At 43.4% G+C, this 20,957-nt stretch overlaps 1 protein-coding gene across 1 annotated transcript; it reads right to left on the bottom strand.

Moving 5' to 3' along the window:
- Positions 1-2,036: 2,036 nt before the first annotated feature.
- On the bottom strand, positions 2,037-7,256 carry LOC124698391 (glycosyltransferase BC10-like). The gene is made up of 11 exons (XM_047230906.1): positions 6,840-7,256; positions 5,798-6,272; positions 5,028-5,126; positions 4,545-4,645; positions 4,384-4,455; positions 4,107-4,197; positions 3,820-3,900; positions 3,217-3,273; positions 3,006-3,128; positions 2,864-2,902; positions 2,037-2,584 (listed from the first exon to the last, which is right to left on the bottom strand). Exons 2-11 carry the CDS (start codon positions 6,143-6,145, stop codon positions 2,456-2,458), a joined length of 1,140 nt encoding a protein of 379 aa, XP_047086862.1. The 5' UTR covers positions 6,146-6,272; positions 6,840-7,256; the 3' UTR covers positions 2,037-2,455.
- Positions 7,257-20,957: the final 13,701 nt, after the last annotated feature.

Raw genomic sequence — 20,957 nt, 5'->3', positions numbered from 1 at the left:
ATAGGGACCAACATGTGTCCTGGCATGATTCTTGTTGTCATCCTCGATGATCATGTTGTGCATGATCACATAAGCCTGCATCACCTCTCACATTTGGTCGTGGGACCAGCTTAGAGCAGGGTACCGGACAATTGCAAATTTAGCTTGAAGCACACCAAATGCCCGCTCGACATCATTCCTGTAAGCCTCCTATCGCGTAGCAAAGTGTGAATTCTTCTGACTTGATGGAGCCGAGATTATTTTGACAAAAGTGACCCAATTTGGATATATACAATCGGCTAGATAATAGTCTTTGGTATATTTGTGGCCATTGATCTCATAGTTGCATGGTGGAGCATGCCCTTCCTCTAGTTTGCTGAACACCGGAGATTGCTGCAACACGTTGATGTCATTGTGTGATCCCGCCATGCCAAAGAAAGAATGCCAAATCCACACGTCATAATCTGCCACAGCTTTAAGCACCACACTCCAATATCCATGACGGCCTTTGTATATACATTGCCAGGCACACAGGCAGTTCTTCCATGACCAGTGCATGCAATCGATGCTTCCAAGCATTACAGGGAATCCTCTAGCAGCATTTTGTGCCATGATCATTGCAGTCTCTTCCTCAGTTGGCCTCTCAAATACTATTTACCAAACTTTCCCACCATAGCTCGGCAAAACTTGTACATGCACTCAATGATAGTAGACTCACTCATGCGAACATAGTCGTCATGTGTATCGGCAGGTGCTCCGTATGCAAGCATCCTCATGGCGGCGGTGCACTTCTGAATCGACGAGAACCAGACAACGCCTACAGCGTCGTGCTTGAGCTTGAAGTAGGGGTCGAATTCTCGAACGCCGTGGAGGATATTCATGAACAAACCCTTGCTCATCCTATACCGGCGCCGAAAATTGTCGGCCTGTGTTGCATCATCTGCGAAGTAGTCGTTGTGCAGCATGGTATGCCCCTCCATCCTATGCCACGGCTTCGACTTCTTTCTTCCCGGCCTTGATCCTCCGCGGCGCAGCCTCTTCCTCTTCTCAGCCTCGACGTCAAGCATGTTCTAGAAGGACGTGATGATCAGCAAATGCTCCCGGAGGTCATCGTCGAAGGCTTGCTCGTCCTCCAACAGCCGGACAAAGCATCTCGTCGTGCTATCCAAGTCTGAAGCAAAATCAATGGTTAAAATTGCGCCGCGGCAGACGAGGCAACGAACAGCGGCCAATCGCGCCTATCTGGCAAGTCGTCGAACACCTTGTGTGCGCGGAGGTGGGGCGGATTTGACGCCATGTTCTGGGATGCGTTGGCGAAGCGGCGACAGCAAAACGTCCGGCGAGAGTGCCAGTCGTGACGACGGTGCTGACTCTCAGAAGAGATCATCCGTCGAAACGGTCGGTAAATCCAGCGGCGGCGGAGGGGTGGGAGGCGCGGGAGGGAAGGTGCGACGAGAAAAAAGGCGCGAACCAACGGTTTATGTAAATAGTCCGATAGGTGGGAACCTGCCTCGTTTTTCGTTGTGTTCAGCGTGCCCGAACTGTCCCCTGTGGGGCGGGGACAGGCTCGGGGCGCCGGACACCGTATCGGATCGCGCCGGATAAAAAGAGGCTTTGGTAGACACGGCTGAGAAACTTTTTTATCTGACGCGCTCCAAATCCTTTCGGGGGACGCGACTGGAGATGCGGAGCCTTTGAGCTCGAGACCCAAAACGGTGAAAACGCCATGTCCGAAGATGGGCAGTTTCAGTTCGATCCCCCTTCACTTGGCTGCTCCCTCGTATATACCTGGTACGACTGTGACACTGGTTGTTATAGATATGAACTGGGCCCATGTTTTTCAAATTTCCCACATGGTGAGTTGTCATGTCAGGCATTTAGGAAATATTATCTGCTTATACAATCCACTAACTTTGCTAATAAAGTTTGCCATCCTCAGAAGATCAGAACATATGCACACCATCATGAAAAAACGAACATTTAGTAGACCGAAAGCAACAGAGATGCACCGTTCACTCAGTAAGCAAAAGCAATTACACGATTATAAAGATATCTGGTAGTCCAAAAACAATTAGAAGGCTATAAAGATATGTGGTACTTTCAGTTATCTCTTTGTGTCTACAAAAGAATGGATCATATAATAACAACATATTGACAAAAAAAATGATCTCAAGGTGCCAGGAACTAATGAGGCTAAGATAGAGTAAAAGGGCGTGAAGGGGACTGATAAGAACATACAGAAAGCACAATAGATTACAACCGAGGGCAGTATCATTGCTATCAATATCACCACATCCCTACCCATGGAGTGAACACTACAGGTTTGTCGCAGTCGCTGCAGCAGTAACCTGCCTCTCAAGGCCCAAATCCGCGTTGCGAGGCTTCAGTATTGATTGACTTCACAATTTTTACATGGAGGGAGAGAGCGTGCCCATGTAGTTGAACCATGTGTTGAGGGCAAAGAATCAGGTTGAAGTCAAACAGACGTATAACTGGTGAATATCTTCAATAAGCTGTCGAGAGTTTCGGGGTAAAATTTTCTAGCAAAAAGGTAGCATGGACTCTTTGATCCGTTCCACAAACAAGGCTTCTGTGTCATAAGTTTCTGAAAATAGGACAAAACTAGAAATAAGTATATCAAATAGTTGAGAAGGCATGATAGGATCATATGTACGGTTGTTCAAAGTTGCAAATTTCATTACTTCATGTAAAAGTCGTGGTGACAATTACGATTTTTGTTAAACGGAAAGTACCACAAAAGAAATCATTTTAAATGTGTAAAGTGGCAGATAACCCACAAAAAAGTAAACATGCAAGATGTAGAATGTAAAATTTATTTGTTGTTCTTTGATAATTCAAATATTGATCAGAGTGTTAGCCATACCTTGTCATCACTTGTTACATGGAAGTTCTCATCAACAGACTGCATAATACATCAGAATACATCAATGTAAGGATTATGCAACTAAACAGAAAAACATGTAAAGATTATCTCAGGAAAAAAGTCAAGCAAGGCAAAAACATACTGTTATATTCTTCAAGAGATCATAGCTGACATCAGCAGCTGCATATGACCTTGGATGCCATTTCCCCTCAGACCAATCCACATGTGTAACCGACCAATTAGCTATTCCACCTGGATCTACCATCTGATGTTTCATAAAAGGACTTAGCAGTTAGCAAGTAACTCGGAGGAAAAAAATCTAAGTGCAACTTCTATAGGTTGTAAATACTGACATTGAATAGGGTTGGCAAATAATGCTCGTCAGCAATACAGTTGCGCCCATCAGCTGGCTGCAAATCACACAATATAGATGCATTACTTCCAAAAAATTGACTTGCCAGAAAAATGTCAGATAAAACTAGAAAAGTGAGAGTTCGTTCAGACTTGATAACTAGAGCAGTTACAGTTGCTCAAATGCATCTCAGTAGGTAATGTATTCCACAGAAGGACTATATGAAGTCCCGATATTAAGCTTATTAGAATACGTTACCTTTTGCTAAGGGAAAAAAGACAACTTTGCAACGGGGTTTGCACATAATTTGTTTATGTTTATGATAGTGGTTATCAAAACCATACTTCAGTTCATTAAGGCCTATTTGCGAGGCAGTTGGAGGGGCATGAAAGAACATTTTGCCAATTAGAGAAAATTACTGAAATCTATACAACAGTTTTATTATAACAACTCTGGACTTTATATTAAAAAGATATATACAGATTTCACAGTCAACCTTACAGTGCAACAAAGTAGAAATACAGTTAACATCATGAGCAAATTTCCTATTGAAATACCTGGTATATGTCCACAAAAGATTGCAACTCTAGAAAAGAATACACACCTTGCAATATAGCTTGAACTTCTTGTAGTAAAGATTGTCGGCCAGAATCATTAAAGCATGCCTCCGCGTGATTGCAAACCACTATAATAAGAGCAACAATTACACAAGAAAGCATATGAGATAAGAGTCTAATACTCAATAATCAACTTCTGAACATGTCAGGTTTGTATCATGAAAAAACTGATAACTAGTATACAACTGAAATGACAGAAGTTGGGCCCGCAAGTATTATATATAATACTAATCACTACCAGCAATAAAAAGAACTACTTCAGAAAACTCTGTACCTGAGCACCCTTTCTGAAGTCTCTCTCCTCAATTTCAGGAAGCATCTCAAGAGAATACCTTCCATTTCCATGTGGACCAGGATCCTGGAAGCTACAAATGATAATAAAGACAGAAAAAAATCAAAACACTCAGACATGGACATCTGCAAGCGATAACACGGTGTAAAAACTAATCAACGACGCCCTGGTGGTACTGGCCAACACCACTTGTTTCACTATTCCCCTTTACTTCCTATATTCCAAAACGGTAAAGGAATACAAGTTTTGGTGTTCTTACCAATCAACAAAACTAATGTTTGTTCCCATCAGGTAATTAAAGACATAGTCAAATGAATGCAGCGGAACACAGCTGTGACACAAAGAAAAGAGTGGTTTCAGTATGGTGAAATAATTGGTTAAAATCCAAAAAGGAAGTAATCCATAATCAGGAATACAAACCTATCAGAAAGCAGGACAAAAAATTGATTATCAGCGTCTTCCAGTGCATTTGCTAATAATCTCTTCTCCGCATCTATCATTGAAATCTTTCCCCATACAACCTGCATACCAATTACATACTCTATTCAAATTCAACAGCGAACATGCAACACAGTATGATAATCATTAGAAGAGAAACCTGAAAAGATACATGCATTGTAAGAAGCCCTTTGATTTACAAACTTAGTACATTCAGAATTTTAGGCATCCCAATCCAAACAGCTAATAGTGGTCTTTAAGTCTGAAGAACTGTACCTCATGATACTAGTACTGGCCTCGAGGATACAAGTAATGCAACACAAAAGTTACAGAAATAACTTTCTTCTAGGCATAAGCTTTGAAAACATAGAGGACAGATTTTACTTCACAATCTCTTCAAGACAAGAAAGTTTAGACAAAACAACCATGACAACCTCTGAAAGATTGAAGTGTGAGAATTATTACCGCGTCACTATGAATATCTCGGCCAGCAAAGAGAGAACTGGAATGCACAGGCTTCTGACGCGACGCGTGCACATAGATGGAGTATCTCCCCTCATGACCCTGTGTAAAGTCAAAGTGATTTTGTTTAAGTTCACATGCCACATAAACAATAAAGAATATCACATTATGTAGACATGCAGAGAGGTTACTAGCAAGGAGGGAGGAGATTATAGTTGACAAGTGCATGCTAGCAAGATAGTATTATAGGCTTGGTCAAGAGGATCGGTTTAATTTATCTATGCAGACAAGGAATCCCTCAACGTTCCACTGCTCAAAGATAAATGCTTACACTAAGCTAATATTGTCAGCAGCATGCATTCATTATTGAAATAATGGTAAGTATCAACTTCTATCTTGTTATTAAAAACATAAAAACATTGATGATGCATTGGCAATAATGAAAACCCAAAGAAACCTTAAATGATCTATACTCCTAAAATTGCACAATGACAGCAGGTGAAATCAGGCAAGAGGATCGGTTTAATTTATCTATGCAGACAAGGAATCCCTCAACGTTCCACTGCTCAAAGATAAATGCTTACAGTAAGCTAATCCTGTCAATAAATGGCAATTATCAACTGCTATATTGAGCAGAATAAATGATAAGTATCAACTGCTATCTTGTTATTAAAAACATGAAAACATTGATGATGCATTGGCAATAATGAAAACCCAATAAATGATCTATACTCGTTAAATTGCACAATGACAGCAGGTGAAATCAGGCAAACCTGCAAAAACTTCTCCCACAATTTCTCGAAGGGCAATGAACCGGGCGTCAAGAACATAAGAGCGATCTTGGGAGTCTTGGACACAGGCATGGGCATTGCGAGGATATCCCTGATAACCGCGGCGGAAATGATCTCCTCATCAGTTTTCTCCCGGCGGCCGTACGAAGGGAGCCAATCTTTGAAAGGTGTGCAGACACTAGAAGAGGAGAGGTAGCACTGCGAGTAGTGGTGGGGCGGGTAGACGTACGCCCCGATCAACACAACGCAGACGAGGCAGAGGAGAACGATGATCCACATGGGCTTCTTGGCCGCAGCCCGCTGGCGAGATACAGGCGGCATGACAGTCATGTCCTTGCTGCTGCCCCACCGTGACACTGTAGGCACTTTCAGCTCCTCACCATCTCGGGATCATCAAGCTCCGGCTGATTTGATGCGAAGGCTACCACACCAGGGTTCAACTGGCACCTTCCTTCCCCTGCATTTGCCAGAGTACGAGGTTAAGCGCAACATTTTTAGATCAAAAGGTAACCACGGCATTAATTCGAGAGATCATGATAAATCAGCAATCAAGCAAGCATGCTCCCAATCATTAGCTTCTCAAGTAAGCTGGCATTCTATGGCGATCTACCAAGATTTGGTCCTACAGAGTACAGACCAGCAGCGCCCCAGCCAACTGGCGGCTGTTCTAGCACAGATTCCGATGCGATTCAGATATGGAAAGTCCTAAAACAAGCCAGTTAGGCTAAAGCAAAACACAGCAGCACCAAAGCCTACCCAACTTCTCGGAATAAGCTGGTCGTGGAACTGGTTCGCGGTAGGTGATCTACACGTCCCAATCAGGCGAATTCCTCCAAAAAGAAAGAAAGGCAGCTCGGAAAGAGTCCACGGCGGCGGCTCGAAAAAAAGTCAAACTCTGACCAAATCGCCACCTGGTTCCGCTCGCCGCATTCCGAGCTGGATCCAATCCCGAGCACCCGGGCGCACCAAGGGAAACCGAAACCAGCAGAATTCAGTTGGAAGCCCAAGCTACGTACGTACGCACCTTGAGTCCCGGAGCAGCAGGTGAAACGAACGCGCCGAATCGCGCGCAGGGAACCCGCCCAGCTGCTAACCCGGCCCAATGCGAGGAGCAGCGGAGCAGGGGAGGCGGCCTCCGAACTGGGTTCGAATGGAAGAGCTAGGGGTCCGGAGAGCGGGGGTCACCGTGCTGGAGCTCGGCGGCGGGCTGCGGTGGTGGATCTGGAGCTCGGTGGCGGCGATGGGATGAGGTTGAGGTGGATCTGGAGCTCGGTGGCGGCGATGGGATCGGATTGGCCCGCAGGCAGCCAGCGGAGGTGGAGGTGGAGATGAGGAGGGAGGAGAGAGAGAGATATAAACAAACAAAAGGAATTGATTAACTAAGCTAGAAGCGGCACTAATTGGGACTTAAAACCCGGAGCTTCCACTTGCTTTCCAAATGGACGCAACGCAGGGAGAAGAGAAGAGGAATGATATTTGGGCCGACTGTGTCTTCTTACACTTTTGTCCCTTGCATTTTTGTTTTTTTCTCCACGTTTAGTTAGAGTTTGACTCTTTCTGAGCCGCCGTCATGGACTCTATCCGACCTGCCTTTCTTTTCTTTGGAGGAATTCGCCTGATTGGGACGTGTAGAATGCCAGTTACTAGAGAAGCTAATAGTTGGGAGCTTTCTTCATTTCTTGAATTAATGATGTGGTTACATGTCATAGTGCTGCAATTTTATCGCCCACAAAAATATTCCTTAAGTGCTGCGATATTATAGGCCACCGAATTGCAAACAAAGAGCGGAGAAAATGCAAAGAATGAGCAGGATATGCTACTACCTTGACAGAGAGGGAGCTCGAGCTGGTTCAGTTGGGAGGAATGTTGCTGCTATGGTCTGATGAGGCCACATGCGGTAGAGAGGGAGGTGACGGCCGTCGGAGGAGGAGGAGGAGGAGGCCGGTGCACCTGCGGGGTAGAGTGAGGGCCAGCTCAACCTTCACAGACGAGTGGATCGATCTGGATCTCAAGAGCGTCCAAAGACGAGCAACATGAGGTAGAGAGGAGTTCGCGGCCAAGCAGAGGCACCCACGAGGTCTCGGGGGAGGCGGCGAGCTTCGCGGCGATGGAGCGGGGACGATGCAGAAGGAAGAGAGATGGTGGTCTATGTGGGCTAGAAATGGGGTGTCAGTGTCACGATCCCAATCTCCCTTAAGTAAGTAGCTACTCACACTTAAGAACACACAGGATTCAGAGAGATTGGATATGATGGGTTCGTTGCATTGAAAATAAAAAAATATATCATACGGTTGCAACAACAAAACCACAAATAGCATATCTACGAGATACTAGTAACAGTTAAACTGTAGTGGAGATAAACTCACCGTAAGGGTATTTTACCATTATCCATTATTTTGGTAACAATAAGTATTTGGTCTATACATGTCTATGAGATTATTCCCAGGTATTAGCCAAATAGGTATAATGGAGTATCAATGCAACAAGAAGGTAAAGGGAGACCCCCCACTTCCACAAAAATGAAGAAGGTCTCCTCAGCACCTGGTCGGTCACAGGCCCTGTCAGATCGGCCGTGGCACCGGCTGGCTCGGCGCCGATCGGCCCCTGGACCGGTGCACACCGGGCACAATCCAGGGGACTTTTCCCCTTCGCCCGACGGTGGCCCAGCCTGGCACCCGGTTTGGACCGAACTGGTCCAGTCTCTCTCCCGGTCGAACCGGGCTGTGGACCGGACGCCCCGGCGCCAACCGGCTCCTGCTCCGGTGGTATCCGGAGGCCATGTACTGCACACAACAATTCCAGCCCCGGTCACGGCCCGACACCTGGCCCGGTCAGGACCGGATGATCCGGCATGTGGCCCAGTTGGACCGGCCCCTGCGCCGGGTGGCCCGGCCCCAGGCCCGGTCGACCGGGTTCCTTGAAGAAATGCTGAGGTGGACAAGTTGCAACGGCCAGATTTCTAGTGACACTATAAATACCTCATCTCCTACCTCTAAACAGTCAGGCACTATACTACAAACTGTTCTTGAGCTCTCTCTCATACTCCATTGATAGAAACACCAAAAGCCTCAGATCTCCCTCCTCCTCCACCCAAACTCGAATCCCTCTGGGGAAAAGATAGAGGAGGCCCTGATCTATAGTTCAACTGAGCCAAATCTTGTTCCCACTTGTATTCATCGAGATACTTGCTCTCTAGGGTTGCTTGGAAACCCTAGGTGGGAAAAAGAGGTCTGGAAGCATCCGGGCAGTGGATTTGCTCCTGACAAGATTGTGAAGATTTGGAGGCTGCCTCAAAGTCTACCACAAGTGAGTGAGCTATTCCTTTGTGGGATAGGCTCCGGAGAATAGGGTGAGCCTTCGTGGCGTTGCAGAATCCTTCGTGGGACCTCCACCCCTCCAAACGTGACGTTCCTTCTTGCAAAGGAAGGGAACACGGGAATAAACCCTCGTCTCCACGTGCTATCGGTTATCTCTAACCGAACTCCTTACTTGTGATATAACTGCCTGTGAGAGCCTTCATGCTCGAGCTACTTGTATCATCATTTTGGGTTCCTCACCTAGTTTGCATTAGGCTCACCTTTATATTCCGCAAAGCCTAATATTGCTAAGAAAGAATTAAAATTTGTGGAAACCTATTCACCCCCCTCTAGGTTTACCATCTCTGAACTTTCAATTGGTATCAGAGTCTGGACTCTTTCTAAGGGCTTTACAGCCTTAAGAGTGAGATGGATAAACTATTTGAGGGTATGGATGAAGATTCTAACCTTTCGGTTAAGGAGATGAAATCCAGATTCTTAGCATATGAGGCTGAGAAAAAGGAGAAAGAGGATGAAGTACAAAGTCAAATGGCACAAATGACTGCCATGCTTAAGAACTTGACTAGTGGGACTTCAGTCCCTCCGGAAGGTTTCCATGAAGTCAATCATGACTATCCCAAAAACACTTCACCCATGCCTCATATAAACCATAGTGGGAATGTTCCCCATTTTGATGGAACTCACTTTTCTTTTTGGAAATCCTCTATGGAGTCTCCTATTCGCACCTGCAGTGTGGAGTTTTGGGAGATCATCTTGAATGGTTATCAGAAGCGACAAGATCCCATTAGGCTAACCTCCACTGAGTTCTACAACCGCCAACTCAATGCCTATGCATGTGACAAGATTAGAAGTGGAATCAACCGTAAGCTCCTTGATCAAGTCAATGACAATGACTCCGCTAAAGAGCTGTGGGATCGGATTGTAATACTCCAAGAGGGAACCAATCTGATCCAAGCAGCTCTCTATGAGTCAGCAAAGACAGAGGCAACTATGTTCATGATTAGAGAATTAGAATCCTTGGCCAATGCCTATGGAAGGCTTGGTGCTCTTAGAGTAAAGGTCAAGGGCCTTGGATGTGAAAAGTACAATGATGGTTTTGAAATGAATGAAGAATTCATAAAGTCCAAGGTCATTGCCATGATTGCCGTCAAACAAAAGGACACCAACCTTGCACTCAACTTGCAAATCCTTACCAAGCAAGCTGATCCGAAGGCAGATGATCTAGTCTCCTATGTGGCAGCCAATGACAACATGGCCAAGACAGGAGAAAGGCTCATGGCGATGAACCGTGTCGATGAATCCTCACACAACCTTGCTGTGAAGGCTAGGGCTGACCAAAAAAGAGAAGAAGCCTATGAAATCAAAGAAGATGAAGAGATGGATTCAACTAGTGACATCGCGATAGACTTTGCCTTCTTTGCCAAGAAGTACAAGAAGAAGTTCCCAATATCCTTCAATGAGAAGAACAAGAGAACGTGCTACAACTGTGATGAAGATAGTCACTTTGCAAATGAGTGCCCTTATGAGAAAAGGGTGGACAAGTCGAAGTTTGTCAATGGGGTCAAGCCAAGATTGAAGCCAAACCCAATCAATGAACGATACAAGAAGAACAAGGGAAGAGCCTTTGTTGGGGCTGAGTACACTTCCGATGAAGAGGAAGAAGATGAGGAGAAGGAGGTCGGAGTGGCTGGTTTGGCCTTCTCCAAACCCGGATCACTCTTCACATATGACTACTCCAAGGATTACTCCACAAGAATGATATTGGTTCTTCCTTCATGGCAAGAACAACTCATGATGATGACTCTGATGACTCTCCCTCCTCTACGATCATTGTCTCTTGGCAAGGGAAACAAAGGTAATGGAATCCCCACCTTCTCTATCTAGTGTTCTTGATGATGAAACTGAAAATCAAGATGAGGTAGCTATGCTTAAGGAACTTTACAAAGTTAGATGCACTCTTCATGGTGAGGCTCTTGTCAAGTTTGATTTCTTGATGGACTCCCTCAAAGAAAGGGACGAGTCTATTGAGAAATTAGAATATCATTTGAATGATAAAGAACGCAGATTCAATCTCCTCAGACAAGAGCTAAAAATCGAAAGGTGCATATCTCAAGGCCTTAAGCAACAAATTGAAACTTCTGAACTAGATAAAGTTAAGGACCTTGAAACTATTGAAAGGGCTCAACTATTGGTCCAAGAGCTCGATGCTTCAAAGAAGGAGCTTGAAGTTGCTCATGCTTCTCTCACTAGGGATCTTGACCACCTTGAAAAAGCTAACAAGCTTGTTAAGGATGAGCTCAAGAAACTTAGATAGAACCATGACCTACTCCAAGAAACCTACAAGAATGCTCTTGGATCAATGAATGATCCCATTATTACTGAAAATGTTGCTAGTTCCTCCACCTCATTTACTTGTGAGCAAGCCAAACTTGTTGGAACATGTTCGCTTACAAGAGGAACTATCTTTGCATGTTGAGACCAATACATATCTTGAATCCTTGGTGACCAAATATGGTCTCAACTATCATCCTAATGAATCGGCTTGTGAGCAAGCAACTATTCTTGAGGAAAATGCTAGGTTGACAAAGGAACTAGCCAAGTTCACCACCGCCAAGAATAAGATGGGATTGGATGACCTTTTGAGTAAGCAAAGGTCAAACAATCAAAAGTATGGACTTGGGTATGCTCCCAAGCCCTACAAGAAGAACAACCACAAGAAGGAGAAACCCACTCAAGAGAAGAACAAGAAGGTCACTAATGTTGGCAAAGCCTCAAAGGGCAAAGTCACTAGTGGTGACCGCACGAGACCTAACAATCACTATGATCTATTTGTTGATTATTATGGTGATGTTTATGCCAAATATGTTGGCCCTTGTAATGGATATGCTTATAGATGGTACTTAATTTGGGTACCAAAAGATCTTGTTGCCATTACAAAGGAATCCATTAATCGATGGGTTCCTAAAACCTCTACTTCATTTTATAGGGGTATTTCTCCGGTGGTCCAAAATGGGTGTTTGATAGTGGGATGCACCAATCATATGACCGGAGGAAGAGGTGTGCTTGACCAATTCATAGAGGATGTTAACAAGAAGTCAAGCATCACCTTTGGTGACAATTCAAAGGGAAAGGTACTTGGGTACGGAAAGGTGGAAATCTCTAAGGACTTGTGGCTTGAGACGGTCATGCTTGTTGAATCCCTTGACTATAATTTGCTTTCTATATATCACCTTGCAGATGCCGGCTACAATTCATATTTTACTAATTATTGTGTGAAAGTCTTTAGGAGTGATAACCTCAAATTGGTCCTTGTTGGATATGTGGAGAACAACCTTTACGTGGTTGACCTCTCGAAAGAGAGCCCCTCTCTCTCCATATGTCTAATGGTTGCCAAACATGACGAAGGATGGTTGTGGCATCGCCGCCTTGGTCATGTCAATATGATAAATCTTAAACAACTCCTAAAGGGTGAGCACATTGTTGGACAAACCGGCATTTCTTTTGAGAAAGATCGTGTATGCAGTGCATGTGTAGCTGGAAAGCAACTCAAGAAGAGACATCCTATCAAGAGTATCGTCACCACGTTTAGGACTTTGGAGCTCCCTCACTTGGATCTCTTTGGTCCATCACATTATGATACTCTTGGTGGGAGCAAATACGGACTGGTCATTGTTGATGATTACTCAAAATACTCTTGGGTCTTTCTCCTTAAGTCTAAGGATGAAACCTATAGAGAGTCATTATCTTCGCCAAGAAGGCTCAACATATGTATGAATCTGATATCAAGGCGATAAGGACCGACAATGGCACCGAGTTCAAGAACTACACTATGCAAGAGTTTGTTGATGATGAGGGCATCAAGCATGAGTTTTCAGCTCCATACACCCCTCAACAAAATGGTGTTGTTGAAAGGAAGAACCGGACTATTATTGAGATGACAAGAATTATGTTGAGTGAATTCAATTCACCCCATAACTTTTGGGGAGAAGCCATCTCTACAGCTGTCCACTACTCCAGTTGGCTCTTCCTCCGCCCCCTACATAATAAAACTCCATACGAGCTTCTCACAGATAACAAGCCTAATGTCATGTACGTTCGTGTCAAAGTGATGGAATAGAAGTATCAAGTTTAGCCCAAGTCGAGCCTAGCTCAACTCAAGCTGAACCATCAAGTGCAGCTCAAGATTTATCCTCTACTCAAGATGAGTCACATTCCGAAGAACAAGAAGAAAGCCCTCAACCCACTGAGCAAGAACATGATGCTGATCAAGAAACATCCTCAACTCATGATCAAGCTCAAGTTGTCCCTCATGATCAAGTACTAGCAAGAGATGAATTTATTGATCATGAAGGAACCATCCGGAAGATCAAGGTTGCTACAAAGGCAAGTGACATGAAAGTAGATCAAGTCCTTGGTAGCATCTCAAGAGGAGTGGTAACTCGTAGACACCATTCTTTTGTGTCTAGTTTTGAGCCACTTGATACGTCTCCAACGTATCTATAATTTCTGATGTTCCATGCTTGTTTTATGACAATACCTACATGTTTTGTTCACACTTTATATCGTTTTTATGTGTTTTCCGGAACTAACCTATTGACGAGATGCCGAAGGGCCAGTTGCTGTTTTCTGTTGTTTTTGGTTTCAGAAATCCTAGTAAGGAAATATTTTCGGAATCGGACGAAATCAACACCGAAGATCTTAAAATTCCCGGAAGCTTCCGGAGCACCGGAGAAAGGCCGGAGGGGAGCCAGGGGGCCCCACCCCACGAGGCGGCGCGGCCAAGGGGGGCGCCCCCTAGTGTGTGGGTCCCCCGTGGCCCCTCCGACTCCGCCTCTTCGCCTATTTAGTCGTCCACGACCTAAAACCTCGACCCCGTTCGACGAAACCAGAGAAAACCTTCCGAGCCGCCGCCATCGCGAAACTCCAATTCGGGGGACGAAGTCTCGTTCCGGCACGCCGCCGGGACGGGGAATTGCCCCCGGAGTCATCTCCACTGCCGTCTCCACCGCCACCTTCACCGCCATCGCTGTTTCCATGATGAGGAGGGAGTAATCCACCCCCGGGGCTGAGGGCTTCGTTGTAGCTATGTGGTTCATCTCTCTCTCTTTGTGATCAAGTTGAATATTATCTATGTGCTACTCTAGTGATGTTATTAAAGTACTCTATTCCTCCTGCACGGTGTAAAGGTGACAGTGTGTGCATCGTGTAGTACTTGGCGTAGGCTATGATTGTAATCTCTCGTAGATTATGAAGTTAACTATTGCTATGATAGTATTGATGTGATCTATGCCTCCTTCATAGTGTGATGGTGACAGTGTGCATGCTATGTTAGTTCTCGGTGTAATTGTGTTGATCTATCTTGCACTCTAAGGTTATTTAAACATGAATATCGAATATTGTGGAGCTTGTTAACTCCGGCATTGAGGGTTCGTGTAATCCTACACAATTAGTGGTGTTCATCATCCAACAACGAGTGTAGAGTGGTTCTATTATGTGATCATTGTTGAGAGTGTCCACTAGTGAAAGCAGGATCCCTGGGCCTTGCTTCCAAGCATCGAATCTCCGTTTGTTTACTTGTTTTGTTGCATGTTTACTCGCTGCCATATTTTATTCAGATTGCTATTACCACTCATACTCATCCATATTACTTGCATCTCACTATCTCTTCGCCGAACTAGTGCACCTATACATCCGACAAGTGTATTAGGTGTGTTGGGGACACAAGAGACTTCTTGCATTGTGATCGCAGGGTTGCTTGAGAGGGATATCTTTGACCTCTTCCTCCCCGAGTTCGATAAACCTTGGGTGATCCACTTAAGGGAAACTTGCTCGCTGTTCTACAAACCTCTGCTCTTGGAGGCCCAACACTTGTCTACAAGAATAGAAGCATCCGTAGACATCAAGCACTTTTCCGGCGCCGTTGCCGGGAGGAAAGGTAAAAGGTACTCACACTCCGGATCTCGGCTACTAAGCTATTTTCGCCGTTGTAAGTACTCGAAGCTATTTCCTTTAGATCCTGCAATTGCATCTTTTTGTTTCTTGTTTTACACTAGTAGGGCATAATGGAATATAACTATGAGCTTTTTAATTTATTTCCTAATTTAAGACATGAATTGTGTGATGCGAAAATTAAAGAACCTATGGAGCCTCAATTGCATGCTAGTAGCAATGTTATTAGTATGAACGCAATCACTGCTAATGCTATGGATAAGTCTAAGCTTGGGGAAGCTAGTTTTTGTGATCTTTTTAGTTTCCCATCTTTAGGGGAGAAATTTTTTTCTGATAATGTTTTATCTCCCATATGCGATAACTCTAATGATGCTTGTCCACCAACTGCAAGTACTGCTTTCAAGATACCTATGAAAATTATTGAACGTGTTATTGATAACCGCTATGAAGGGGATGGAACTGTCCATCCTGGAGATCATTTACTGTTTTTGCATGGATTATGCGGGTTATTCAAGTGTGCAGGTATCTCTATGGATGAAGTGAGGAAGAAGCTATTCTCTTTTTCGTTGTCCGGTAAAGCGGCACATTGGTATAAATTGTTGAAGAATAGTCATTCTCTTGGTTGGGAGGAAATTGTACCTCTCTTTTATTCTAAATTTTATCCTCCTCATGAAGTGCATATTGATAGGAATTATATTTATAACTTTTATCCTCGTGATGGAGAGAGTATTTCTCAAGCATGGGGGAGATTGAAGTCACTAATGCTCAAATGTCCCATTCATGAGCTTCCCAGTAATGTTATTGTTAACAATTTTTATGCGAGGCTTTCAGGACAACACAAGGACTATCCGGATGCCTGTTCGGAGGGATCTTTCACAAGCAAGGAGGTTGAAGCTAGGTGGGATCTTCTTGATCGGATTGAGGAGAATGCTTGAAGGATGGGAGAACAACAAAGGTGAAGAGTCAGGTATAAATTATGATTATGAATGCATTGAAGCTTTTATGGATACTGATAAATTTTGAGATATGAGTGCTACTTATGGTCTTGACTCTCAAGTTGCTGCAAATCTTTATAAAGCCTTTGCTTCTCATTTTGAATTGCCTAAAAAGAATTTTGATAAGTATCATGAACCTTTTAAAGAGGCTTGCATGAAGGATGAAATTGTTGTTAATGATTGCAATAAGCATGCTCAAACTCCTAAGAATGCTATTTCCTATAAGCATGTTAATTTTTGTGGAATGCATAGACCTTGTGGAATTAATCAAATCAAAGATGAATATTGTATCCATCATATTAATGAAAAAACTAGAAAGTGGGCTAGGGCTCTAGATGATCTTGGTAAAAAGTTTGTGCCCTCTATCCTTTTATTTGTGAAGTTTGCCATGAAGTGGGTCATTTTAATTTTCAATGCTCCACCAATGATAATTTGAACCCAATGAGTGCTTGCAAATTTGTATTGTGATGATGAAATTACTCCTAATCAGCATGATGAACTCACTTTATTTTTGTGGTGTGAAGAGTTATCAAGGAAAATTTCTTTGTTAGATATTAATGATCTTGATATTGATGATGTCCTGCATGGGTGTTTTTCTTATTGCTTTGATAATAGCCATACAAATACTTACATACAAAATATTTTAGAAGATGACACCTTGCCAAAATATGATAGGACCGCTGTGTGTTTTGAACTAATTAATGAAAAGGAGGAATCCTCCCAAGTTTCTTCTATTGTTTCTGAAAGTAAATCAGGTTATGCGGACAAGCCACCCTTCAAGCCTCTTCCTCCTAAAGAAGGGAACAAGGAGAAGGAGGAGAAGAAGAAGAAGGGAACGAAGAAGAAGAAGAAGAAGAAGAAGGAGAATAAAGAGAAAGAGGTAACGACATATCCCCGTGTGAATGAGATAACGCTAGGTAACCGTAAGTATGTTGCTCCTAATGATTATTATGATAATGAATCTGAATACAATGATCTTCCTATGCCCTTTACATACATTAGTGATCATGATTTGAATGAGCACACTACTTTTGATATTGCAAATCTCTGGGAAACTAATTCTGAAAATGATGATGATAATAATTGCCATAGTATCAGTGCTATCTGATGGCGTGTAACTCACACGTTCGTTGGGAACCCCAAGAGGAAGGTGCGATGCGCACAGCAGCAAGTTTTCCCTCAGAAAGAAACCAAGGTTTATCGAACCAGGAGGAGCCAAGAAGCACGTTGAAGGTTGATGGCGGCGGGATGTAGTGCGGCGCAACACCAGAGATTCCGGCGCCAACGTGGAACCTGCACAACACAACCAAAGTACTTTGCCCCAACGAAACGGCGAGGTTGTCAATCTCACCGGCTTGCTCGTAACAAAGGATTAGATGTATAGTGTGGATGATGATTGTTTGCAAGAACAGTAAAGAACAAGTATTGCAGCAGATTTGTATTTCAGATATAAAGAATGGACCGGGGTCCACAGTTCACTAGAGGTGTCTCTCCCATAAGATAAATAGCATGTTCGGTGAACAAATTACAGTCGGGCAATTGACAAATAGAGAGGGCATAACAATGCACATACATGACATGATGAATATTGTGAGATTTAATTGGGCATTACGACAAAGTACATAGACCGCTATCCAGCATGCATCTATGCCTAAAAAGTCCACCTTCGAGGTTATCATCCGAACCCCTTCCGGTATTAAGTTGTAAAACAACGAGACAATTGCATTAAGTATGGTGCGTAATGTAATCAATAACTACATCCTCGGACATAGCATCAATGTTTTATCCCTAGTGGCAACAGCACATCCACAACCTTAGAACTTTATGTCACTGTCCCAGATTTAATGGAGGCATGAACCCACTATCGAGCATAAATACTCCCTCTTGGAGTTAAGAGCAAAAACTTGGCCGAGCCTCTACTAATAACGGAGAGCATGCAAGATCATAAACAACACATAGGTAATAGATTGATAATCAAAATAACATAGTATTCTCTATCCATCGGATCCCGACAAACACAACATATAGAATTACGGATAGATGATCTTGATCATGTTAGGCAGCTCACAAGATCCGACAATGAAGCACATGAGGAGAAGACAACCATCTAGCTACTGCTATGGACCCATAGTCCAGGGGTGAACTACTCACTCATCACTCCGGAGGCGACCATGGCGGTGAAGAGTCCTCCGGGAGATGAATCCCCTCTCCGGCAGGGTGCCGGAGGTGATCTCCGAATCCCCCGAGATGGGATTGGCGGCGGCGGCGTCACGGTAAGGTTTTCCGTATCGTGGCTCTCGGTGCGGGGGTTTCGCGACGAAGGCTATTTGTAGGCGGAAGGGCAGGTAAAGGGGCGTCACGAGGGGCCCACACCACAGGCCGGTGCGGCCAGGGCCTAGGCCGCGCCGCCCTGGTGTGTCGCCACCTCGTGGCCCCACTTCGACTCTCCTTCGGTCTTCTGGAAGCTTCGTGGCAAAATAGGACCACGGGCGTTGATTTCGTCCAATTCCGAGAATATTTCTTTACTAGGATTTCGAAACCAAAAACAGCAGAAAACGAGCAAGCGGCTCTTCGGCATCTCGTTAATAGGTTAGTGCTGGAAAATGCATAAATACGACATATAATGTGTATAAAACATGTAGATATCATCAATAATGTGGCATGGAACATAAGAAATTATCGATACGTCGGAGACGTATCAGCATCCCCAAGCTTAGTTCTCGCTCGTCCCGAGCAGGTAAACGATAACACGGATAATTTCGGAGTGACATGCCATCATAACCTTGATCATACTATTGTAAACATATGTAATGAATGCAGCGATCAAAACAATGGTAATGACATGAGTAAACAAGCTGAATCATAAAGCAAAGACTTTTCATGAATAGTACTTAAAGACAAGCATCAATAAGTCTTGCATAAGAGTTAACTCATAAAGCAATAAATCAAAGTAAAGGTATTGAAGCAACACAAAGGAAGATTAAGTTTCAGCGGTTGCTTTCAACTTGTAACATGTATATCTCATGGATAATTGTCAACATAGAGTAATATAACAAGTGCAATATGCAAGTATGTAGGAATCAATGCACAGTTCACACAAGTGTTTGCTTCTTGAGGTGGAGAGAAATAGGTGAACTGACTCAACATAAAAGTAAAAGAAAGGTCCTTCAAAGAGGAAAAGCATCGATTGCTATATTTGTGCTAGAGCTTTTATTTTGAAAACATGAAACAATTTTGTCAACGGTAGTAATAAAGCATATGTATCATGTAAATTATATCTTAGAAGTTGCAAGCCTCATGCATAGTATACTAATAGTGCCCGCACCTTGTCCTAATTAGCTTGGACTACCGGATCATCGCAATACACATGTTTTAACAAAGTGTCACAAAGGGGTACCTCCATGCCGCCTGTACAAAGGTCTAAGGAGAAAGCTCGCATTTTGGATTTCTCGCTTTTGATTATTCCGAACTTAGACATCCATACCGGGACAACATGGACAACGGATAATGGACTCCTCTTTAATGCATAAGCATGTAGCAACAATTAGTGTTCTCATATGAGATTGAGGATATATGTCCAAAACTGAAACTTCCACCATGATTCATGGCTTTAGTTAGCGGCCCAATGTTCTTCTCTAACAATATGCATGCTCCAACCATTAAGGTGGTAGATCTCTCTTATTTCAGACAAGACGGACATGCATAGCAACTCACATGATATTCAACAAAGAATAGTTGATGGCGTCCCCAGAAGCATGGTTATCGCACAACAATCAACTTAATAAGAGATAAAGTGCATAAGTACATATTCAATACCACAATAGTTTTTAGGCTATTTGTCCCACGAGCTATATATTGCAAAGGTGAATGATGGAAATTTTAAAGGTAGCACTCAAGCAATTTACTTTGGAATGGCGGAGAAATACCATGTAGTAGGTAGGTATGGTGGACACAAATGGCGTAGTGGTTGGCTCAAGGATTTTGGATGCATGAGAAGTATTCCCTCTCGATACAAGGTTTAGGCTAGCAAGGTTATTTGAAACAAACACAAGGATGAACCGGTGCAGCAAAACTCACATAAAAGACATATTGTAAACATTATAAGACTCTACACCGTCTTCCTTGTTGTTCAAAACTCAATACTAGAAATTATCTAGACTTTAGAGAGACCAAATATGCAAACCAAATTTAGCAAGGTCTAGGTGTTTCTTCATTAATGGGTGCAAAGTATATGATGCAAGAGCTTAAACATGAGCACAACAATTGCCAAGTATCAAATTATTCAAGACATTTTAGAATTACTACATGTAGCATTTCCCAATTCCAACCATATAACAATTTAACGAAGAAGATTCAACCTTCGCCATGAATACTATGAGTAAAGCCTAAGGACATACTTGTCCATATGCAACAGCGGAGCGTGTCTCTCTCCCACACAATGAATGCTAGGATCCATTTTATTCAAACAAAAACAAAAACAAAAACAAACCGACGCTCCAAGCAAAGTACATAAGATGTGACGGAATAAAAATATAGTTTCAGGGGAGGAACCTGATAATGTTGTCGATGAAGAAGGGGATGCCTTGGGCATCCCCAAGCTTAGACGCTTGAATCTTCTTAAAATATGCAGGGGTGAACCACCGGGGCATCCCCAAGCTTAGAGCTTTCACTCTCCTTGATCATATTGCATCATTCTCCTCTCTTGATCCTTGAAAACTTCCTCCACGCCAAACTCGAAACAACTCATTAGAGGGTTAGTGTACAATAAAAATTAACATGTTCAGAGGTGACAAAATCATTCTTAACACTTCTGGACATTGCATAAAGCTACTGGACATTAATGGATCAAATAAATTCATCCAACATAGCAAAAGAGGCAAT

This window comes from Lolium rigidum, chromosome 1 (genome assembly GCF_022539505.1).
Source record: "Lolium rigidum isolate FL_2022 chromosome 1, APGP_CSIRO_Lrig_0.1, whole genome shotgun sequence".
NCBI lineage: Eukaryota > Viridiplantae > Streptophyta > Magnoliopsida > Poales > Poaceae > Lolium > Lolium rigidum.
Note: the sequence above shows the minus strand (reverse complement) of the source record. Positions and strands in the feature narration are given on the sequence as shown.